At 47.8% G+C, this 25644-nt stretch overlaps 1 protein-coding gene across 2 annotated transcripts in view; it reads right to left on the reverse strand.

The window, feature by feature from the left end:
* The window catches only part of CNTN5 (contactin 5), a 2189536-nt gene that overhangs the window by 216475 nt on the left and 1947417 nt on the right, over positions 1-25644 (reverse strand). For both annotated transcript variants that reach the window (XM_073662155.1, XM_073662156.1), the window contains one exon: positions 7503-7652. In XM_073662155.1, coding sequence (XP_073518256.1) covers positions 7503-7652 — 150 coding nt within the window. The remainder of the gene's footprint in view (positions 1-7502; positions 7653-25644) is intronic.

Consider the following 25644-nt stretch of genomic DNA (forward strand, 5'->3'; position numbering starts at 1 on the left):
TGGCCTCTCATCCCTATCCTCATAAGCATGGCCCCTCATCCACATCCTGGTAAGCATGGTACCCCTCATCCCCATCCTGGTAAGCATGGCCCCTCATCCCTATCCTGGTATGCATGGCCCCCCTCATCCCTATTCTGGTATGCATGGCCCCTCATCCCTATCCTGGTAAGCATGGAACCCCTCATCCCCCAATCCTGGTATGTATGGCCTCCTCATCCCAATCCTAGTATGTAAGGTCCCTCATCCATATCCTGGTAAGCACGGTACCCCTCATCCCTCAATCCTGGTATGTATGGCCCCTCGTCCTAAATCCTGGTATGTATGGCCTCCTGATCCCAAATCCTGGTACGTATAGCCCCTTATCCATACCCTGGTAATCATGGTACTCCTCATCCCCCAATCCTGGTATGCATGGCCCCTCATCCCCATCACATTGCACACACACAAAAAAACAAACACTTCTACTCACCTTTCTTCCCTGTGTACCAGCGCTGCGTCCCGTTCTTCCGGAGGCCGGGGGAGGAGTGTGGCGCCGGAGTTCGTGTGTGCCCATACCACGCTGTCCGGCGCCATTTTGTTGAATACTGCAAATGTGACTTCAGTAAAATGGCACCGGACAGCATGCTATGCGCATGCTCCGATTCTGACATCGCAGTCCGCCTCGGGCCAGAACAGAGGCACCCCGGCAACACTCCTCAGGGTTAAGTAAGTATGTTCTTATGGCTCCGGAGATCACAGTATGTGTTCAGCGCCTATGCATACCGCGATCTCCGGCGCCATATACTCCTCTTTCTTGTAACGGCTAGATGTGTTCTTCTGTCTGGAGCCAGGCTGCGCAGGCATGTCGTGCTTGCACAGCCTATAAAGGCTTTGGACAGAGGGACACATCTACCGTGATATTATAGATATTGTATTGTAAAAAAGACACCTCCAGTGACTCTACAAGGTCAACTATCGTAAATATGTGAGAGGGTGATATAACTAATGGGAATGCTACACTATATTTCATTATCTTTCTGCCTATCTGTCTATCGAAAATTTAATGATTAATTCTATCTATTATCTATCTATCTATCTATCTATCTATCTCATATCTATTTATCCATCCATCGATCCATCATCCATCTATCTATCTATCCCATATCTATCTATCTATCTATCTATCTATCTATCTATCTATCTATCTATCTATCTATCTATCTATCCCATATCTATCTATCTATCTATCTCATATCTATTTATCCATCCATCGATCTATCATCCATCTATCTATCTATCTATCTATCTATCTATCTATCTATCTATCTATCCCATATCTATCTATCCCATATCTATCTATCTATCTATCCCATATCTATCTATCTATCTATCTATTTATCCCATATCTATCTATCCCATATCTATCTATCTATCTATCTATCTATCTATCTATCCCATATCTATCTATCTATCTATCTATCTATCTATCTATCTATCTATCTATCTATCTATCTATCTATCTATCTAGATTAATAAATACACTTTGTCATTACCAGGACTTTCCATTGTTTTCTGGTTTTGTTTATTTGTGTTTGTTGTGTTGTTGACATTTTACTATTATTCTCCTTTTTATCCCTTAGGCTTTTGCAGAACTGGGGGAGTCTTCCTATGATCTTGACAGTTTGCCGTCTATAAAGGAGAACTGACCTTGCTATCTGCACCACATTGTATTTCCACTCTCTCCTCCATTCACATGATGCTGTTTTTGTGAAGGGCACTTACATAACGGGAAGAAGTTGATGTGGGGGGGGTTGATGACCGCAGAGATGAATCTTTATTAAATTGTAGGCTGCTGGAATACTCATCTTATACTTATAGTTATATTGACCCGAAGAAAGGCAATCACGTTCCCAGTAAAACATTTGGCAATTACGTCTATGTCTGAGAAGGGGAAAATAAATTGCATATTGACTTTGGTAATAGCAATTAAGATTCCTCCCCGGATCCCTTAGTCTGCATCCATTTCACCAATGCATGTTAATGTTGTATGCTTCCCATATGGTTATTGCTATTATCTCTCACTTCCAGAAGAGGTTAGTGCCTGCAGGATGAAGCATTGAAGTAATCACTCGGCACGGTACGTCAAAACATGCACGATGTAAAAGGTTCAGCCTGTAGCCACTCTGGAGATGTCTAATAATACTGGTTGTGTTCATGCACAGTTCACTCCTCCCTATCGTCTTGTACTTGGAAATTTAGGATGTTGTAATATTACAAACCAATTTCGGATCATATTTCAGGGTATAGTAAAGGTGGCGGTGATTTAGGATCAACATCACTTTCGAGAGTGGTTGCAAAGAGTGTCTCTTGCTCTGGAGGACCTGTCCTGTCCTGCACTACACAGACATCCCATTGACAGTCATGGACGTAGTGTAATTCTTCATTTCACCAAGGATGGCGGTGTAGGGAAATTGAACGCTTACTTTATTTAAAGATCACAGCTGCTTGCATGGTGTTCAGGAATTAGGACACTATGTGGTTCCAATATATCCTTATTTTAGATGGGAACAACGATTCTTAGCAAATTGAAATTTTGTGATTTGATTAGCTCAAATCTAGCAACAATTTGCTGCATTTATTTTAGATCCTAAAAAGTGTAGAAAAAAAAAGAAACATAATACTCACCTCTCACCGTCCCTCACCTACCCTGTAGCACAGCTCCTTCCAGCTTCGGTTACTCTTTAAGGCTCTTGGGTGCCTCTGACTCTGACTAAGCCTCATGTAATCATACCATCATATAGCGAAACACACCATGATATTACATAGGGTCTATCCTTCCTCAGGGCTCTTCAGCACCATTGGTGCTGACTAGACCTTACAATATCATGACATTGCACCAGGCCTAGTCAGTGATCGAGCTCTGAAAAGTGCTGGACAAAGCGGACAGGTGAGGGCTGGGGTGAGTATTATACTTTTTTTTTCATATGCTCTGGGGTCAAGAGAAACTTCAGGGCATAATACATGCCTTTACATGGCATATTTGAATTGCATGAAATAAATTCCATGTAAATCAATGGCTAAATTTGTGCAAATGTGGGGAAATCAATTTTTGAAAAATTCACTAGTCTTCAATACCAAGAGAAAACTACTCCCACTTTTTTCGTGACGATATGCACTGACCAAAATAAGTTACCATGTGGTATATGATCCTTTACAATGGTGATAACACATACAACTGCACGACATACTCTGCCATAACTTTGGAGAATTGGTAGTGAGCTATTTTCAAAGCACGCAACGTGAAAAGAGCTTTGGTGACAGTGACAAAAAGGGGTTGTCTCATTAGTGATGAGTTGTTTAAGAATGCAGTTGCAGCACTGAGCAGCTGATCACTCCGGCTTTCGGCAGCAAATAGTTATGGGGGGGGATGAAGGGGTAATGTCATAATGCACAGCAGCCATACAGATAAATAGCTGCTCATGTGAACCACACACATCAGTCCACCAGAATGGGAGGCAATCTTACTGATCAGCTTTCCATTCTTGCTCACAGATGGTGGTGGTTCCCAAACTGGGATGTCCATATTCCATTTATTGTCTGGTAAACCAAATGTGGAAGGAATTTACAGCGTCAGCGGTAAAGGGGTTTTGCACTACATTGATATTGGTGACCTATTTTTAGGTTAAATAATTAATAACAGACCAGGGGAAGTCCAAGACTCAGCACCCCCAACCAGTCAGATATTATCAGCTCTAGCAGCAGTCCGATGTAAACAGAACACGGAGCAGAACACCAACCGCTCCATTGCACTGTTTAGTGACTTCTGCCAGGTACTTCAGATCAGCTCCTAATCAAATAATAGTCAGCCCCCCACCAATCTGATATAGTATGGATAGGTCATCAGTATTAGTGTAGTTTAATCCCCTTAAATCAGAGAAAGAAATATGTAAATGTATAAATAAATATGTCTTAGCTTAGAGTTATCTGTAGATTTTCTTAACCTCCTGTTTGCACCTCTGAAGTCTGGCCTGCCTAGACCTTTGACATATTTAAAGGTAATTTGTCATTATGACCTACTGATTACATTTAGAGATGGGCGAACCCGAACAGTAAAGTTCGGAGTCTGTACCAAACACCTACTGTTTGGGCACGGACCCCGAACACGGACTTCCTCAGGAAGTCTGTGTTACTGTTTGGGTCCAGGTTCAGGTGTTTCCCGTGCTGTCATCTGGAGCGAAATAAAGATTTTTGAAAAAAGAAACGTGAGACATCACTTTAATCCTTAGATTACCATCGAACTTGGGGTGAGTATATTGGGTTAATTGAAATGATTAAAGAATGTGTCTGTTTTATTTCAAATAAAGTGTTTTATTCTCAGTGTGTGTGTTTATTTAACTCTTTACTTACAGGTTTAGTAATGAGGGTGTCTGGCTGACACCTCTTCATTACTAAATCTAGGGCTTGGTGTCAGCGTTTCCGCTACAGAAATTGCCATGCTGCGAGTGAGTTTATGAAATAAAATGAAGAATTGAAAAATTGAATTAAAAACATGGCGTGGACTCCCGTGTCATTTTCATAACCAGCAAAGGGAAAGCCAACTACTGGGGGCTGATAGTACTAGCCGGGGAAGAGGCCATTAGCCAAAAATGTTCCCTGGCTATTAATAACAGCCCACAGGGCGACCCCTGAAAAAATTTACATAGGGTCCTCCTATAAAATCTAACTAGCAAGGGCTAAACAGACAGCTGTGAGGTGATATTAATAGCCAGGGAAGGGGCCCCAGTAATTGCGCATCCTTAAGATGAGCCAAATCTGGTGCTTGGCCTCAGATCTTCCCACTTGCCCTGGTGTGGTGGCAAGTGGGGTAATAGGGTTAGGGTTCATGTCAGCCTTGTATTGGCAGCTGACATGAAGCCCAGGTTAGTAATGGAGAGGCGTCTATAAGACGTCTCCATTACTATCCCCATAGTAAAGATTTGGAAATAAAGACACGGCAAGAATAAAGTCTTAATTGCAAATAAAAGGCCACACCATTATACTCACCTAACGCCTAACCTTCTGAAGCCATTGTCACCTGTAAAAAGCAGAAAATAAAAAACAACCATATCCTTCACCTATCCACCATGATGACATAATCGCGAGTGTCCCACGGCGATCGGATCATTTGTAGGACAGTCACATCAGCAGTCACTGATGTGACTGCTCTACAACACAGCAGGCAATATACTGACACAGGAATGTATCCACTCCTGTGTCAGTGCATAGCGTTGAGCTGCTAGGAGTGAGGTCACCAGAGATCAATCAGCTGATAAGCCCCGGTGACCTCAATTACGGCACCACTGCAGCGTGGGAATTTTCTCACGCAGCGGTTGTGCCTTAAATGAGGTCACCGAAGCTTCATCAGCTGATGAACTCTAGTGACCTCACTCCCAGCAGCTCAGCGCTATACACTGCAGGAGTGATGACGCTCCTGTCAGTGTATCGCTGGCAGCTGAATAGAGCGGTCACATCTAACGATGTGGCTGTTCTATTCATGAGATCATCATGGGACACTCGGGACTACGGCGGATAGGTAAAGATTATGGTGGTTTATTATTTTTTCTTTATTACAGGTGACATGGGCATTGGGGGATTAGGCGTTAAGATGAGTATATGGTGTTTTCTTTTTTTTTTTCTTTTTACAGGGGACGAGGGAATCGGGGAAGAGGTGTAGGAAAGTATAATATGTTTTTATTTTTATTTCAATATTTATTTATTAATTTTAACTTTTTTTTTATACTTTCAGCACAAGTGCCACTGATGAGAGAGTACTGCTCCCATTCAACGGTACCTGCGCTTGCTATTTACAATGACAGCAGGCGCCGGCTGATGGTGGTAGTAGTCTCATTAGCCGGCACCTGTCACCCGCCTGTCACCCGCGGTATGCTTTTTACCGTGGGTTACAGTCACAGCTGCGGGATCAGGCTTACATCTGACAGCGTGATCCCGCAGCACTCTGACCCGCTCTGCTTACCGCCGATCAGAGCCCGTATTTCCTGCGCTGTTGCGCAGATTACAGCTCGGGAAGCCAGTGATGTTCGGGTCCCCCATTCATATGAATGGGGTCCATGTTCGGGTACTGTTCTGGTCCCTGAACTCAAACTTTTAATAAACTGTTCGGCGTTCTTCTGAACCCGCCAGACCCAAACAGTCAGGGGTTTGCCCATCATTAATTACATTAGGTTTTCATATTAATATATATTTCCTTTTACTATTTTTATAATGTTTTTTTTTCAATTTTTTATTTTACTAATTACTATCTGTACAAGAAAAATCAGGAATCTAACAATTTTCCCACTGACCATAATTTTTATATTGTCCTTATACTAGACTACACTTCCTGTTCTGTGCAGATGGCTTTTTGGCAGTCTTATAATAACACAATAGGTGATGTCACAGCTCACCTCCTCCTCCAGTACAATGACTGATAACACAGGATCCACCATTCACAATGGGTGATGTCACAGCTCACCTCCTCCTCCTGTACAATGACTGATAATACCTCTATATACAGGAGATAACAACGGATCCACCATTCACAATAGGTGATTTCACAGCTCACCTCCTCCTCCTTCTATACAATGAGTGATAACTAGAAATGAGCAAATATATTTAAGTGGAATTGAATTCCACTCGAATTTTACCAAAATCTGCATTTACCAAAATGCACATATTTTATGATTTTTCCAGCAAAATGGGGGGCACTGCTTGCCATTTTTCTAAACTGTAAAAGGCCATCAAAAGGTAAAAAAAAATCCTTATACCTAACTTTCTGGCCTCTCCACTCCTCACCATCACCTGTCAGGTCCTCCACACATCTACTGATCCCCACGGCTCGCTTTGGAAACGTTGCATGCACGCACAAGGCCACGGCGCATGTCATAATTTTGTGACCTAGCGTATACCGGCGCAGAACCTTTCTGGGCCTCATCAGAGCCGGAAGTCCCAGCTCAGTATGTCTGGATCAAAAGATGCAATGGGGACTGGATGAGTGATGGTTATTAGAGTTTTGAGTTTATGTTTTCCAGAATTATTAATTGATTTAAGTTCTACATTCTCCCTGTTGGGGGCGCTGCAGGAAAAGAAGACTCTTGCTACTGTTACCTTACAGATTGCAGCTGATTGTTGGGATTTGAGAGGCAAAATACCTGTTGACCCTTCTTTTAATATGAGATTGCACAATGTGAACATCCCCCTTTACGCTTGTATTTTTACATTTGCCATTGTCCATGTTCCATGGTGGAGCTTATCCTTGAGCCGCTCATCTAACTTCAGCCACAGTTATAATTAAAGATCATCTCCAATTTAGAGAGTCTTAGATGAATGAATTATGCTCCATAAAAGCAAATAAGGAAGAGTTTTTGAAGAATTATTTATCATCTGAAATAGAGCGATGGACTCTTTATGGTCAAACCCATAAATTAAGAACTGCTTCATTAGATTACATCAGTCATTGTTGTAATATAAAATCCGGTTTACGTCACCTGCTTCACTGGTTCTGATGACTCGGGATGGGATGCTGGGATCTCCCGTGCCAATGTTATTAGTGGCTACCACTCGAAACTCATATTCCACCCAAGGATTCAGATCGACCGCCATGGCCGATTCCATGTCTCCACTTATAATCTCAGGAACTGTAAAATATAAAGGATATCGCATCACAAAACTATCAAAAATATGTGCACATTTAGGACTTCTCGAGTGCACATATATATATTTAGATCCCCTAGACCTGACGAGGCTGGTGTACTTACTGTGAAAATCCATGTCAGATTGGATGTTTTCCCTATTAGCAATAAAATAAACAATTCAGAGCTAGACTCGTATACTGCTCATTTTAATTACATGGATTTTCATAGCAAGTATGCCAGCCTCATCCGTTCTAAGATCTATTTAGTAAAGTAACGAGTTTGTATGTATTGTCAAATCTACAGATCTACTTTAAAGCCATAAACATACAATATTTACTATAAGAACATACATATTTCTTTTCATTTTATTGCTCGTGGGCCGAAAATACCCCAAATAATATATTTAGCGACAATCTGTTTTTGCTATGAAATCTGACCGCAGCATGATGTAGGGACAGAGATCCTGATTCCAGTGATGTGTCACTTACTGTAGTTTACTGGGTGCAGCAGTTTTGAGAAAATCAAAGTTTTCGCTACTGGAGATCTAGCAGTGCTCTAAATGCTGAGCTGTGTATAACCCCGCCAACACCACTGATTGCCTACTTCCTATGTACACTGTATATTGACAGAAAGCTGATAATCAGTGCTGAGGGTGTGGTTGGACCAGGAGGCACGAGGCACCTAGTCCTGTAGTGATAATCTCCTGCTCATAAAACATTGACTTTATTGAAACAGCAAAACACTGCCTAGTAAGTGACAATTCAATGGTATCAGAGTCTCTGCCCCTACATCATGATCCTCCTACATCATGCTGCTCTCAGATTACATAGCAAAAACCTGATGACTAGTGATGAGCGAGCGTGCTCATTTAACCCTTTAAACAAGCACGAGTAGTTTCGGCGTGCTCGTCATTTCAGTTTCAGTTGCCGCGGCTGCATGTGTCACGACTGTTAGACAGCTGTGACACATTTAGGGATTGCCTGTTTGTCAGGTGTAATACAGCGACTTGCTGGCATTACTGTAAATGGTCCAGGATGGGTTTTACCTGACCATGTACCTTCCTTTAACTGACTGGTCACATGACTGTGACATCACACAGGTCCTGTATGCACAGTAAAGCTCTGTACACATGACTGGGACAGCACACAGGAATTATACACACAGCTGACTGATCACATGACTGTGACATCAGCAAGGTCCTGTCAGTATGTGGCTGTCTGTGCACAGCATATATAAACCCTGCTTAATTTGAGACAGGTGTGTTCGGTGTGAGAGGCATGAGGCCTGTTCCCCATGTGTGTGGGATACCGTGATACCGTGATACCGTGATACCGTGATACCGTGATACCGTGATACCGTGATACCGTGATACCGTGATACCGTGATACCGTGATACCGTGAAGCCTGGCAGCCTGAAAGGCAGAGACTTGATCCTGTGTGGATGCTAGTGGCCTTGGAAGGCAGAGGCTTGTGGAAGAGTCCTGAAAGGTGCAGGCTGGATGTGAGTGGAGACATACCAGTAGCCTTAGACGGAACGACGGCTGGAGACCCCCACCTGGGAAGCCGCAGAGCCACAGTGGTGGCAGAGTAACGGACTGAGACAGCTATACCCGGCAAAGGTAATACCCTGTGCTATATGGACATTGTGATATGAACATTGCTACTTTATTACCTTGCCGTAAGCTGTACCCTGGAGCAAGTGGGCCGGTGTGCCACTTGGCTCATGAACATTGTGTTTATGTGTGTAAACATGCCGGTGGCGGACTAAGATGAACTGTGTGTGAACAGCGGTTTATGAAGTGCCATAATAAACTGCAACACTGTGTGAAAAAACATAAAGACATTGCACGTGTGCACTGATTGATGCAGCGAAGCGAGTTACCCCCAGTATGATGACTAGCGCTGCCTTACATAGGCAATCCCTTCTTGAAATGCCGAGAAGGCAATCCCTTCTTGAAATGCCGAGAAGGCAATCCCTTCTTGAAATGCCGAGAAGGCAATCCCTTCTTGAAATGCCGAGAAGGCAATCCCTTCTTGAAATGCCGAGAAGGCAATCCCTTCTTGAAATGCCGAGAAGGCAATCCCTTCTTGAAATGCCGAGAAGGCAATCCCTTCTTGAAATGCCGAGAAGGCAATCACTTCTTGAAATGCCGAGAAGGCAATCCCTTCTTGAAATGCCGAGAAGGCAATCCCTTCTTGAAATGCCGAGAAGGCAATCCCTTCTTGAAATGCCGAGAAGGCAATCCCTTCTTGAAATGCCGAGAAGGCAATCCCTTCTTGAACTGCCTGGCAATCCCTTCTTGGAACTGAAATGCCGAGCACTACTAGGACAACCTCTTCTCATACCCCACGCTTCACCCCCATAAAATAGTAAAGCCTATACTCATCTCCCATGCTGGCGACATTCCTGTGGTGTCAACAATCACAGTCCCCAGGGCTCGCGTGTTGTTGTTGTGACATGTGACGCCGGTGCCCAATCAGCGCTGGCGTCACTGTCTCCGCCCACTGTCGAATTGAACATGAAGAGGAAGATCGGCTGCAGCCTGGACTTCCTCTTCATGTTCAGTTTGTCCAAAGGCATGGACAGTGACGTCTTTGGACAAACTAAACATGAAGAGGAAGTCTGGGCAACAGCATGGAGCCGTTGGAGAGTGAGTGCAGACACTATGGGAACGGCGCCGGCATGGGAGGTGAGTATAGATTTTTCATTTTATTACCAAACATTTTGATCAAGAAGGGTTTGTCCTAGTAGTGGACAACCCCTTTAAGCCTTATAAGTGGTTGTGTGCACACAACCCATCCAGTTGAGCGCAATCGATCATATCCTTCTATATCTTTACCCAGATAAGACCCTATTTGCACTTTGTCTCTTCTCCAGTTTATCTTTCTTGCATCTCCTATTCTAGGAGAAGGGGGTGCTATTTTAAGTGTTCATCTAATAACATTTGTGGTTATTGTAAATAATTATTGAGGGCCGTGCTATAGATTTTGCAATGAGTGCCCCAGATCTTTAAGCTTTGCAGATCCAATAATTAAAGGATTTGTCTGGTCTAGTACTCTCGTAAGGAACTTTGAGTTAGGCCAAGGCCCCACTATCAGTATTTAGTCAGTATTTTTTTCTCAGGAGTGGGAGCCAAAACCAGGAGTGGGTGATAAATGCAGAATTGGTGATTTGTTTCTATTATACCTTTTCTCTGATTGTTCCTCTCCTGGTTTTGGCTCCCGCTCCTGAGAAAAAATACTGACCAAATACTGATAGTGGGGCCGTGGCCTTAATGTACAAGTCACCTGGTTCACTATTTTTATCTATTCAGCAAGATGGCGAGCAGCAATAAGAAAAGTCTCCCATAGGGAAAGACCCAGCCTGTCTATTTTATATAAATTGGAATGTGGTAATTCTTCATTTCTCCTGCGGAGGTGCTGCAAGAAAAATGTGCACTATTTACAAGTTTCTCCTGCAGATCACAACTGATTGCTGGGTTCCCAGGACCATGACATCCTAATAAGCTTATTTTTGCGGGGACTAGGGTTGAGCTAAAAGATTATCAGAACCTTAGTTCAGTGGCCACATTGGTAGCCCGTGGCTGTTGGACTAGAAAGTCCAGCATAACATCATGCATGGGTCATGCCACAATAATGACGTCACACCAGGACTACTAATCAGAATTGATACCGCGGATGTCGGCAGGTAGGAGAAGATTTGCAGGGCTTTGGTCAGACAGCCACAGACTACCGATGTGGTTTCTGGACCAGGGTCTTACAAAATCTTTTTCTCGACCCAAAGGAATTTCCAATCCCCTTTAAAGATTAATCAAGGAAATTTTAGCAAGAGCCTGGACTCTGAGGTTATCCAAAAGTGTATATAAAAAAAAGTATTACAAATAAATTCATGAAAGTATTCCCAACCTGTAAAATATGCCTTTAATATTGGAAGCCATAAACAGCTGACTACAGCTTAGCAGGGCCATGGAGTGAGGTTCTTTTAATACATTTTGTTTTATACAATATGTTATTACATTTCAGACAGATTATATTAGTTTTAGCAATAAAAGTGAGAAAGCGCCGCAGTCATTTTGCTTTTTTGTTATTTATAAAAAGCCTTTCGGGTTCCATGAACCTAACATTATTCCTTTTCTTTAAGAGCCTGATGGCTGGAGGCATTTGGGCTTGTGATCCAATTTTGAAAGTGTTGATACATAGGCAATTTACTGCTTCAGGTAGCGATAAAAAGTATGCTAGAGATCAGGAACTTTACCCTTCACTGTAAACATCGTGCAAGCAGCAGAGCAACAAATATTTCACGGCTTTGGAAAAGTCTGTGCTGGTGATTCGCTTACGTATACAAAAAATGCAATGTGCGTACAAGTCTGGAAGCCAAAGTCACATCTCAAAATCACAGACACTGATATGGTCAGCCTAAAAGTTAAAAAAATATATAGAATAATTGTAATATATTACAGTCACACAATTAGTAATTATTATGTTACCATTTCCATGCAGTAAACTCTGGGGAAGTAAAGTAATAAGTTTGCCTGCCTACAGTAGATGAAGAGTCGACGTCGTCATGTTTCTTGTGGTAGACATTTCACCATTGGTGATAACTACAGATGTGTCCACCCTTACATTTCTGTAAAATTTTATAAGATTCCAAATTTCACATGGTATAAAATGAATCCATGTTAGCAAAAGCCATAAAATGTTACAACTCACATCAAAACCACAAGGTGGTCACATGGATCCGTACAACATAAATATCCCCAGATAGAGTTTCACAGAATCATGTCATCTGGCTACATATTGTAGCCTGGAGAAGTAGAAAATGGCATCTAAAATTTAATTTACAAGGACTCATAAAATAGAGGGGTATATTCTGGAGGAGTATAGTTTGGCCAAGGCTATTTTACACCCCCGGGTATAGTTTGGCCTATGACAGTTTATCCCCTGGGGGGAGGTATATTGTAGCCTGGAGGGATATAGTTTGACCTAGGCTATTTTACACCCCCGGGTATAGTTTGGCCTGTGACAGTTTATCCCCCGGGGGAAGGTATATTGTAGCCTGGAGGGGTATAGTTTGGCCTAGGCTATTTTACACCACCGGGTATAGTTTGGCCTGTGACAGTTTATCCCCCGGGGGGAGGTATATTGTAGCCTGGAGGGATATAGTTTGACCTAGGCTATTTTACACCCCCGGGTATAGTTTGGCCTGTGACAGTTTATCCCCCGGGGGGAGGTATATTGTAGCCTGGAGGGATATAGTTTGACCTAGGCTATTTTACACCCCCGGGTATAGTTTGGCCAAGGACAGTTTATCCCCCGGGGGAGGTATATTGTAGCCTGGAGAGGTATAGTTTGACCTAGGCTATTTTACACCCCCGGGTATAGTTTGGCCAAGGACAGTTTATCCCCCGGGGTATCCTCTGGCCTGGGCCAAACTATACCCAGGTTTAATCTGGATGGGGTTAATTTGGCCTGTTACACCAGAAAATGAAAATGATATGGGCCTCAGAATATGGGGACAAAACATTTTTTTTTTTTTTTTTTTTTTTTTTTACAAATTTCAGAATTTTTGTCACCACTTAAACACTTAAATAAAAAAAACTCTACATGTTTGGTATCTGCGTACTCGTGCTGACCTGGAGAATCATATTCCCAGGTCAGTTTTACCATATAGTGAACATGGTAAATAAAAAAACAAACAAAAACAATTATGGAATTGCACTTTTTTTTGCTATTTCAACGCACTTGGATTTTTTTTTCCTTTTTCCAGTACACTATGTGGTAAAATTAATTGTGTACAATTCTTCCCGAAAAACACAAGCGTTCATAAAGGTATATTGACAGAAAAAAATTAATTATGATTCTGGGAAAAAGGGGAGAAGAAAACAAAAACTAAAAATGGATAATTGCCAGGAGGTGAAGGGGTTAAAATCCATGTAATAGCCATTTAATAGCAGCACACGCGCCCCCTGCAGGCTTTATTCTTCAGATGTTCATGATGGTTTTCTAACAAACTAAGAAAATAATTGATGCGCCCCCTGGGCCGTGTGGGGGAATACCCGGAGTCGAGTCTCTGTGTAATGCTAGGGGTTGTAGTCTCCGTGGCGGCGACCCGGTCCCGTGGCTCAGGGTGGTCAAACCAGTGGTGGATCTGTTTATTTGGTTTTTAATGTTTAAATGTTCGACTACGCCACCCGTGAGTGTACCGTGTGGTGCTCACCCGTATGGCTGGTGGCTTGGGGCCTTTGGTACCTTCCGCTCTTCGATGGCGGTGACGGTCCCTTACGTGTGACTGAGCCTCCGGGCTTTCTATGGCCAGAGGACCTGAAGTCCCTTGCCAGGTGGTTTCTGCTGCTGGATGTGGATATCCTCACAGCCTCGGACTCCGGTGTCCAGTTCTCTGCGTTTTCGGCCAGGATGAGCCCTGCTAGCTCCAGTCCCTGGCCTTCAGCTCCTGTCTCCTACAGAGCTCATTGCTGCTCCTCTGTCCCTCTCTCTGGAACTACTCCCTAACCCCGCCCCAGATCCAGTTTATAAAGGGCAGGTTCCTCCCCTCCCTGGACTGGAGCAGGAGGCGTTGCATACAATAGTGCTCCTGACCAGGAAAACCCATGCTCGCTCTCAGACATGGTATTTCTACCACTGTGGCAACCAGACCCCCTGGGGTGCCACATTCATCCCTGGTAAATTTTAGTACTCCGGGACTAAACACATTTTATGAAAACATACATGACAGGGTATAAGCAATAACACATCAACATATGTACAAGGAGTTCAGTCTTTATAGGTCACGGCGCTTTCGTAACCAGGTGTCCATGTCACCCAAGATGCATTTTGAGGGACCCGTCCCAAACCCTCCACGTAGGCCCTGGGGTGGCTACAGGGCATCGATGATCCAGCGTTGGACCACGTCTTCAGCCACCTCCACGGGTTTTTGTTCTGTGGTCTGGCACAAAAGGGGCACTTGACAGGTGCAACTATTTACAAGGTACAGTTCCGGTTATTCATTGTCCATAACCTGTCAGTCCATAGACCCTGTCGGGTAACTTGAGAAACATAATTATTATTCATGTAACAAACATAAAACATTTCAACATTTGCAATATACAGGTATATATCTTTTTTTTTCTAGATTCTCCAGCGAGTGGGCTTCTGACCTCTAGTGCTCCTGGTGGACCTACGTAACACACTATCTGGTGGTGTTCTTTCTGGGTCCCCTGTTTCCACCCCTTGTGTAGTGGGCTCGCTAGTGTCTGCACTACAGGTGTTTGGAGATGTTACGGGTAGGTTGGGCAGCTTTCTGCATACTCTTTGGCTTACCACGGGCACTGCAGGCTCACTACTAGCAGAGGGTTGATTCTCCTGGGCTGCTGGTATGGAATCTTCTGCTTCCGGGGCCGGTTGCTCTCCCAACACTACTTGCTCTTCTGTAGGCCCTTGAGGGGCTGGCTGGAGAAAGGTAAGGACGGGTACCACAATAGCGTTGTTAATTTGTGTCCAGGACTGGGGAAATTCTCCGAGTACTGTACTGACCATTTCTTCCCTTTCCTCTGCGGGTTGAGGGCTATCTTGGTCTTCATCAGTGCTTTGCAGCTGCTCGGGACACTTCTTCAGGTGGTCTCTGGAGACAGTGACTGTAGTCTCTCCTCCATCCTTACTGATAATGCATACTTTCGGATTTTCATGACTTGAGGGCAGTACTGTGTACGGGTCTTTCTCCCACTGGTCATTCAACTTATGGAGCCGCCTCTTCCTCTTCAAGACCTGCTCTCCAGGTGCCAGGGGAACAGCAGGAGCATGCTGGTTGTAAGTCCTCTCTTGCCTTTCTCTTGCTTGAGACAGACTTCTCTCAACACTCTCCTGCACTTTCCGGTACTGCTGCTGCCTTTCTGTATCCCAGTCTGCCTCTGGCGAGGTGTCCTCGGGTGTCAGGACTCCCATATCCAGGTCAATAGGCAGCTTACCAGGTCTTGCTCTCATTAGGTAAGCCGGGGTGCAGTTGGTGGAATTTACTGGCATGTGGTTATACAAGTCCACCAGATCAGGCAGTTTTTCAGGCCACAGACTGCGTTCTTCCAGGGGCAACGTTTTCAACAAGGCTATCACCACCTGGTTCATCTTCTCGCACAATCCATTGGGGGTGATAGGGCATTGTCCTTATCTTTTTGCAGCCATACAGGTTGCAGAGCTCCTGGAAGACCTCCGCTTCGAAGGCTGGACCTTGGTCAGTCAACACTTGCTCCGGATACCCGTGTGGACAGCAGAAGTGCTGCTGGAAGGCTCTAGCTGCTGTCTGAGCTGTTAAGTCCTTGACAGGGACCACCACCAGGAACCGGGAGTAGTGGTCTATGATGGTGAGGGCGTAGACGTACCCGGACCTACTTGGAGCCAGCTTCACATGGTCCAGGGCTACCAGTTCTAGTGGCTGCTTGGTGATGATGAGCTGCAGGGGAGTCTTCTGGCTGGCACGGTCCTTTCTTCTCAGGTTGCACGGGCCGCAGTCTCTGCACCATCTCTCAATGGCCACTCTCATGCCTACCCAGAAGAACCGTTCACGCTACAGGAACTCCAACTTCTTCCATCCAAAGTGCCCTGCTCCGTCGTGGTAAGCCTTCAGGACCATAGCCGCGTCATGTCTCGGGACCACTACCTGCCAGGTCAGTTCATGTGTCTGGGAGTTGACAATCCTCCGGCACAGCTTCCCCTTGTAAAGAAACAGTTTACTGTCCTCCTTCCACAGCTGTTTGGTCTCTTCCGGAGCATCTGGGTCAAGGCGGGCATCAGCCTGTGTCAGCATCTCTTTTACCAGGCAGACGGCTGGGTCACTGTCTTGCGTCTCCGCCCAGCTGTAGTGGGGTAAGGGATTGAACGTGGCAGAGTGCTTGTCCCTTACACAGTGGGAACACTGGGTAATCCCATGACGGTGGAACGCAGGGAGTTCAATCTCTTCCAGTTCTTCTGGATCTTCCCCTCCGTTCGGCATCCTGGACAGGGCGTCTGTGTTGGCATTTGTGCATCCCACCCGGTATTTGATGGTAAACTCATAGTTGGACAGCCGGGCCATCCATCTTTGCTCCAGGGCACCAAGTCTTGCAGTGTCCAGGTGTGTCAACGGGTTGTTGTCCGCGTACACAGTGAACTTGGCAGAGGCAAGGTAATGTTTGAAACGTTCCGTCACTGCCCACATCACTGCCAGGAACTCTAGCTTGAAGGAGCTATAATTCTCAGGGTTTCTCTCTGTGGGCCGTAGTTTTCGGCTGGCGTAAGCAATTACCCGCTCTCTGCCCTGCTGGATCTGGGATAGTACGGCTCCCAGCCCCACGTTACTGGCGTCTGTGTGGAGGATGAAAGGCTGGCCGTAATTAGGGTAAGCCAGGATCTCATCCCCCGTGAGGGCCATCTTCAGCTGGCGGAAAGACTCCTCTTCCAGCTTGTCCCGCCTGAAGGGCGGCTTCTGATTCTTGGTCTTGGACTGACCTAACAGGAGGTCTTGCATAGGGGCTGCCATTTTGGTGAACCCAGGGCTGAATCTTCGGTAGTAGCCTACCAACCCGAGGAACTGCAGCACTTCCTTTATGCTGGAGGATCTTGGCCAGTCCTTAATCACGGTGATCTTATCAGGGTCTGGAGCTACTCCGACAGCACTCACCACGTGTCCCACGTACTGTACCTTTGGTTTCAGTAGATGACACTTGGAGGGTTTCACCTTTAGGCCGTAGCCTGCCAGGGCGTCAAACACCTCTACCAGGTGTTTCAGATGGTCCTCATATGTTTTGGAATACACAATGACATCGTCCAGGTATAGCAGGACCGTCTTGAAATTCCTGTGCCCCAGGCAGCACTCCATCAACCGCTGGAAGGTTCCTGGTGCGTTGCAGAGCCCGAACAGCATACAGTTGAATTCGCTGAGACCCATCGGGGTGGTGAACGCGGTCTTCTCCTTGTCTGCCTCTGCTACAGGAACCTGCCAGTACCCGCTAGTAAGATCCAAAGTGGAGAAGAAGTTAGCAGACTTTAATGCAGCTAAAGATTCCTCTATCCTAGGTAATGGGTATGCATCTTTGTGTGTGATACGGTTGACCTTTCTGTAATCTACACACATTCTCATGGTGCCATCTTTCTTTTTCACATGAACTAGTGGAGCTGCCCAGGGGCTACAGCTGTCCCTGATTACCCCAGCCTCCTTCATTTCTCGCAACATTCCCTTGGCATTCTGATAGTGTGCAGGGGGTACAGGTCGGTATCTTTCCTTTATGGGTGGATGGTCTCCTGTAGGGATGTGGTGTTCTACCCCCTTTACTTGCCCAAAGTCTATCAGGTGTTTGCTAAAGACTCTTTCGTACTCCTGCACCACCCGGTAGACTCCCTGTTTTTGGTGTGAGGGAGTGGAGTCGGTGCCCACATGCAGCTTCTGACACCAGTCCTCCGTTTGTTTCTTGGAGCCGTTACCCTCCTCTGGTTGAGATGGAGGCAAGGGTTCCACGGTCTTTGCAGAGTTTTGGTTAACGGTGAACAATTTGGCTAGAGTGGCATACCGGGGCAAGTATACTTCTCTTTCCCCAATGTTTAGGATGCGGACGGGTACCCTCCCATGGCGTACATCGACCACCCCCCGTGCTGTCAAAATGGTGGGCCTACTGTCTGAGTAGACGGGTTCTACCATGGCTTGGTAGTCCCTTCCTCTTAACCCGATTGCAGTCCGGCACCAGATCATCATCTCACTTTTTGGGGGCATGGCAATAGGGAACGGGTCACTCATCCTAACACTACCAATCTCACCACCAGACAGTTCTACCTGTTGCCTTTTCATCAGGGCTCTGATCTTTTTGTAGGACACGCTGCAGGCTGGAGCTGGCGTTCATCGCAACCTGCTGTAATATGACAATTATCTCTGCAAGACAATTTTCAATAACATTAGTACCCAAGGTTATCTTAGGGTGGCTTTCACGATGGTCAATGTCCACAATAATCAGTCCTTGCGCTGGCAGTTCAACTTTTCCAATTTTGATGGTCACCTCCTTGAATCCCACCTGCGGTACGGGCTGACCATTGCTTGCAGTGATGCTCAAATCGTTATCTGGGTAGCGGGTAATATCTGAGTCATTCCAGTACCGCTTAAAAAGCACATAGGGGATGGTGGTTACCTGTGACCTGGTGTCCAGTAGTGCACTCATAGGAATGCCATCCAGCACCACAGGCAAGACCGGTCGTTCCCCTACGTACTTATTACGCCAGCTCGATGGGCCTGATGGTCTTATGCCTGGGGGTCGGCCCTCTGCCCCAGGTTGGGCCCGTTTAAATGACAGTACCTTGCCATATGTCCTGGTTGGTTGCAGCGGCGGCAGATGGGTTGTCCGTCCTGGTCGTATCGGTCGCTGGGCCTTCCTCTGGACGATGGGATCCTCCTCTGTTGGTGCCAAGGGACGTCCTCCGGACTGGAAGACAGCTGGATATTTCCTGGGGGGGACACCTGTAAAGACTACACAGTTCTGGTTAGCGCGGCAATGATTTTGGTCAGCTCTTGGACCTGATGGTGCAGGTCTGCAGCCGGGGCTTTTGCATCAGCTCCCACAGGCTCTGCAGACAAGGGCGCTGCCTCCTGGTGATAGGTGATAGCAGGGCACCTGTGGCTTACACCGCCGCCTGGTGCCGTTTCTCGGAGCACACGGATGGCCCTGTCTTTAAACTGCGCAAAGTCCAAATCAGGGTTCTGCAAGGCCATTACACGCAACTGGGTTCGGTGGGCGCTGGACTGTAGACCCTCAATGAACTGTTCAGTCAACAGCTTATCCTCATTCCGCACGCTGTCAGGGTCTGCCTGCTTAATGGCTCTCAGGGCCTCCTGCAAATTCAAAGCATAGTCCCGTATACTGTCTTGTGCCCGCTGTTTGCATCCATAAAATTTTAGTTTGTTCTCTGCTGAGGTGCGGGTATCAAAAGTGTCCTTTAGACGGGCCAGTATTTCCTTTACAGTCCCCTTTTCCCTGGCTGACCAGGACTTCACTCCTCTTTGGGCTGCTCCGATTAACTGGCCTATCAGGATGCTCACTTTTTGTTCCTCGGACTAAAGGCTATTCAGTCTTTCTTTAAAGTCGCTCAGGGTATGCGACTCCCCTGAGTACTTAGGTAACCATGCCGCTCCGGGGATATACGGCATCGTAAAAGGCATCATTGCGGCAGCAGCCGCGCTGGCGGTGGGAGTTCCCCCAATTCCTGGTGTCTTCCTCCCCCCTAGTTAACCGTGGCCTACCTTCCGTTGCTTCTTCTCCGTAGGCCGCGGCTCCGCAGGCGATCGTCAGGGTCGAGGACCTTGCATCGCGCACTGCTGACGTCGGCGTCCGCAGGGCTCCTTCCAGTACCTTGCGCAGCGTCAGTACGTAAGGCGGGGCTTCAGCTCTCACGCGCTTTTGGTGTCCACACCCCTCTTCTTCCCGCGCTGCATCCCAAAAATGGCGCTCAATGGTGGGAAAATGGCTGCGGATGACAGGAAAACTGCTGCGGATGGCGGGAAACTTCACCATGGTAAGTATCACAGTCTTTCTTCAGGCATGCAGTACCCGGTGGTTGCGGGCACGAAATCCTGCCGACTACGCCAAAGTTGACGCGCCCCCTGGGTCGTGTGTGGGGGATTACCCGGAGCCGGGTCTCTGTGCAATCCTAGGGGTTGTAGTCTCCGTGGCGGCGACCCGGTCCCTGATCCTTCCACGTCCTGGTAGATTCGGGTGTACGGGTGGCCTCCAGCACTGCCCGTACCCCTAGGAGCCCCTCGTTCCTCCTGGAGCCTTCCTTCCTGTTCCTCTCCTCTCTTCAGTCTGTCCTGGGCCCCTCTCACCAGGCCCTGCTCCTGAGCAGAGCTCCTGCTGAGCTCCTGCTCCACACACTCTCCTCCTCTGACTGACCTGTTCTTCCAAGATGGCTTCTCTATTTATATCACTTCCTTTCCTGTGCTCCCCTGAACTACGTCCTCCACCCACACCCACTACATAGTTCCACTCTTCAGCTAGGGACCAGGGACTGTGCTCTCCCTTAGAAGCAATCTCCCCCTGCCCCCACTGAAGTGGAATGTGTTGGATGCAGGTGTTAGGGTCCCGGGCAGCACTCCATCCTTACCTGACAGTGAGATACCACACCTCTGGGTGAGATGCAGTACCTCTGTGGCGACTGAACCCTCAGGGGCGCCACATTATCTAAAACCGGCCCTGGCATTAGCCAAAGAGAGACATCAGCATTTGTCCTAGTGAAGCAATTGTTACTGTTCATCAATCTGGGAATGGTTATAAGGACATTTTTAAACAATTTGGAGGCCATCATTCTACAAGGAGAAAGATGACTCACAAGAGGGAAACATTCAAGATAGTTTACACACTTCTCAGGAGTCAATGTGCTCAGAAAAATTGCAAAAAAAACCAAGAGCTACAGATAGGTTTAGGTCCTGCTATGGGTGCTACATCTACCCTAAATGTATAGCATAGTCATAGTAATAAGTCATTTAAACTGTATTTATAAAGTACATATACCCTTTCAGATTTTTTCCCTGATTCCAAAATTTTATGAACTTTTACTAAACACGTCACAGTCTGGGTCGGTCTAAAAGTCCTGGTGACATAATACAAACACGTACACAAGACCATGTGTAAAGAGTTAAGATGTCAAAGCAAAGAGCAACCTGCTATCCGGAGCCTTGAGCAAGTTATTAGAAGTTTAGTGTTGAGCCTGGCATGTGGCTGAAAAGGACATCTGGGAGGAGCCAGGTGAGCTTCAGCCAATCAGCATTGTAAGGATTCCTCTCAGCCAGAATGCTAATAGGGAGAAACAATTACAAATGGAAAGAGGGAGGTCTGGAGCTTTTCCATAACCAGATGACATAAAATACCACCTTAGTATGGCTGCCAAAAGCCTTAACTTTTTCAGAAATTAAAGAAAAGTCTAAAGCAAGAACTATTTTTTTTAAGACTTCACGCAATTGCTGACTTTGCTTTAGGAACACCGATAATTTTTTCTTTCTGTCTTTACATTGTTACCTGTATATTTTCCACATCATACATCTTACACTGCTATAGATGTACCAACAAAGAAAAAAAACGAGCGATCAAAAGAGTCCGTAAATGAACTGTGTGTAAAAGTATAACCTTTATTTAATCATAAACAAGAATCCAAGTATATCAAGGCAATATATGAACAAACGGCACAAACGCCATATGCAACTATGCAAAGGACATGCAGTCAGCCTAGATACAGCCACAAGATGAAATACTCACACACATACAGGTATATGGTGTTGATGCTCCCAAGATCAGAACTACTGTAAAGTACCACCTATGAGTATTATGCCCGTGGGCACAAATGAATATATTTAAGGCACAGCGTCCATCATTACCTTATGTGAGGGGATCTTTCTAGGATGTGCTGCTGACGCGCCCCCTGGGACATATTCCTTTTTGAGGGGAATACCCGGCACCGGATCAGATGGGGGGTTGTAGTCTCCGAGCGGCTGTGACCCGGCCCGTGCCCAGGGCGTCAAACTCAGTGTTATGTGGCAGTCCTACAGATGTTATTAAGAGTTCTTTTGTGTCGACTACGCCACCCGTTGTGATGCGGTCACTGTGGCCGCCGCTGCAGCAGGGTCCGCTGAGGCTGATGGTGGGTGCGCAGCTTGGTGGGATAACCCCCAACGGGAGGGGTATAGCCTCAGGGGGGACAGGTGCAGAGGATGGGGGTTGTGGTGGTGCAGTGCAGACGGCAATGAAGACAGAGTCGGGGGGTGTTTACTTACTGCAGATGTTGTACTGGTCACTCCAGCTTCGAGTGACCACCCGAGCCGTGCTGCGTCCACCAGGTCCTGGATCCAGCCAACCCCCAAACAAGTCCGGAGCGTGGCCCTGAGCTCTCCTTCTGTCCCGTTCTCTGGCCGTCCCCACCAGTGATCCACCTAGGTCCAGCTCCCTCGGGCCTTCTGTTGGGACACCCTTGGCCTTGGGTTCCCTGACCCTTCATGTGGTGTGCCTTCGGGATGGATGTGATGGGTGGCCGTGGCAGATGCTGCCCACGGCCTCCGGTCTCTGGCTAGGGTGTGTTTTCTGCCCCCGCCAGTTTGGGATCCGGTACCCTGTGCCGACTCTTCACCCGGGGATTTAAGTTGGGATCTTGGAGTCCTCTTTTCTGTTTCCCCCTCTGGGTCTCTCTTCTCCTCTCTCACTCTGGGTCTCTCTTCTCCTCTGCTGGCTGACTTGTTCTCTGCATCTGACCCTGTTCTTAGTTGGTGCCCACCTTATATACACCCTCTATGTGTGAGCTCAGGTGACCAGCACCCAATGAGCTCCTATCACTACCCAGACTGCTCCCCCTATCTGCCCCTACACTACTTGGGATTTACCACCCCCCTCCCACTCCAGCCAGGAACAGACTCGGTCGTACCTGCACATTTCTAAGTGGGAGTACCGTCGGTCTGCTCCTCGGAAATGGGATGTGTGTAGTGCATGCAGCCTACCGAGCTCAGTTCCACTCTCCATCCTTGCCCGGGAGTGGAATATCACACCTCTGGGTTGAGGTGCAATACCCCTGTAGCAGCCGAATCCTCAGGGTGCCACATTCCCCCCTGGTAAATCACAGCACGTCCTCGGGCTGTAAGACATAAACAACACCAAAACATACAAATTTTTTTTTTTTTCATAAACATATAAAACAACATATATTAGCAAATAAAACATTCTCGTCGCCTCTGGCTCCTCCTCCGGTCACTGTGCAACGTGTGACCGGGTAAAGTGCGACAGTCTCTCTGGACAACTGGTTCTCCTATAAAACCAGTAGGGGGCGCTTTAGGAAGCGCAACTATATACAGGGGAAGTTGGCCGCTCTCAGTCCTCGGCCAGTTAAAGGAGGGAAAGGGAATGGCTGCTCACAGTCCTCAGCCTGGTATGGATACGGAATAACGGGTACACAGTTCACTCATGCTGGTCCCAACGGGGACTATATATGTAGCAACAGTTTCTTTAGTACCCGATCGGGTAACTATCTACATCTCCTGCTCTGCCGCACTCAACGGCGTCTTCCTCCTGCTCTTTGCTTGTAGCTGGTTGTAACTTCAGACCCGTCCGGGTCCTCTTGCTCCTCCTCCTCGCACCGCAACTCCTCCTCCGTCAGGCGGTGTACGTGGAGGGCGTAAGGTCCTTTGGCACACTTGTGCCGGGTGAAGGTGACCTCGTCTCCGATGTAGAGGTCACGACCTCTGTGCCCCTCCGGCAGATGGGACTCCACGTCTCTGCGCGTGACAAAGACGTCGCCGGGGGTGTTGTTGTCTCTAATGAAGCCCCACCCATGCTGCAGGTTAAACTTTATTACAGTCCCGGTGGTACGGGGACTGTGCGCTGCACGGGGGTCCCTCCTGGTCCGGCTCTTCTGCTCGGCACTCCATACTTGGGCCTGCTGTTCCCGGACCCGCCTCTCTCTCCGCTCCCTCGCAAACTCTTCGAGCTGCTGTCGGCAACACTCAGCACGCTCCGCTGCAGCTGCCCTGGTTTCCTGAGTGAACCCCATTAGGTCTTCTCCGGTGGGGTCCCACTCAAATTGGGCCTCTTCAAGCGGGGGCGAGATCCGTGCCACGGGCTTCGGAGCCGGAATCAGGGGCTCACACAAGGGCCCTAGTCTCTGCTGCCGTTCCAGCTCATGGAATTCTTCGGGCCAGATGAAGGGCCGCCCGTCCGGCCATGTGAGCTGGCTGAACAAGTCCTCCCCCAGGTGTGGCACCCTTGGTTTTACAGGCGCGGGCGCGGTGGTGGTGGCGCCCGGGTTGCCCAGGCCTTGCGGCCAGGCCTGGGGCACCTGGAAGGTGAAGGGCACCGTTAGGACGGCGGCGCCCTGGGCTACCTGGCCTTGCGGCCAGGCCGGAGGCTCCGCGGAGGTAGGGGGCGCTGTTGGTGATGCGGCGCCCGGGGGTACTAGGCCTTGCGACCAGGCTGGTGGTATTTCCTGCTTTGTCACGCTCCGGGTCGAGGCGCGTGACGTCACAGGGGTCGCCGCGGCGGCTTCCAGTCGGGGCCTAGTCCATAGCGGTGACATGGCGGCTACGGGCACAGCAGGGGGACTCTCGGGCTCTGCGACGGGGAGCGGGGGCAGGTGGGCGGTTTCCCGGCTTGGGGTATAGGCGTCCCCTTTACCTGCCTCCATGCGTTCGGCTCCCTTCTCGGCGCCGTCTCCGGCCTTTGGTCCTCCCGCGCCATCCTCAGAGGCGGTCTGTTTCCTCTTCCAGGGTAGTGTGCTCCGTTGACTGGTCTCAGCTTGCTGGGCCATCTCCCGGCTCCATTCTGCCAATGTCTCTCGCTGCACCCGGGCCATCCTCCGTGCGAGGCCCTCCAGGGCAGTCTGTGCACACTCCCGGTCTCGGGGGAGCTGTGCAAGGACCTCCACTAGGCCTAGTGGGGTCGTGGTTTCTAGCAGGCTCCTGACCAACGGGTCGGTGCTGCTCTGCTCTCCTTCCTCGGTCTCTAGCAGACTCCTGGCCAGCGGGCCGGTGCTGTTCTGCTTTCTCTCCATCCCCGGGCAAGCTCCTCCGCCACTCCTCTCCAGGCTTCTTGCCTCCGGGTGCGCTCGCTCCAGACTCCTCGTTAGACTTCTTGTCTCCGGGTGCGCTCGCTCCAGACTGCTCCAGGCGGCACCCATCTTCGTTCTTTTCTTTCGTCTCCTCCCACTTCGAGGGCGGTCCCGGGGCAACTCGGTGACTGTCAGCTCCAGGGGTAGTTCTTTCACGCTGACAGACACCTCTAGCATCACAGTCTCTGTTGGTGGGGGCGGTTTCCACTTTTGGCGCCATTTTCGGTCCTGGCCCACGATGGGAGGTGGCCTCTTGCCCTCCTTTGGCACGCCCATAATGGCGTCCGCTGCTCTTCCAAGGCGGGAAATCTTCGGATTTGGCGGGAAGCGTCGCCCAGTGGCGGGAAACTCTGCAGATGGCGGGAACAAGCTGGAAATGGCGGACAATCGGCGGGAAACGACCTGTGATGGG

The sequence above is a fragment of the Phyllobates terribilis genome, unplaced genomic scaffold (genome assembly GCF_046119375.1).
Source record: "Phyllobates terribilis strain yellow unplaced genomic scaffold, ASM4611937v1 Scaffold_2__4_contigs__length_985480577, whole genome shotgun sequence".
Lineage (NCBI taxonomy): Eukaryota > Metazoa > Chordata > Amphibia > Anura > Dendrobatidae > Phyllobates > Phyllobates terribilis.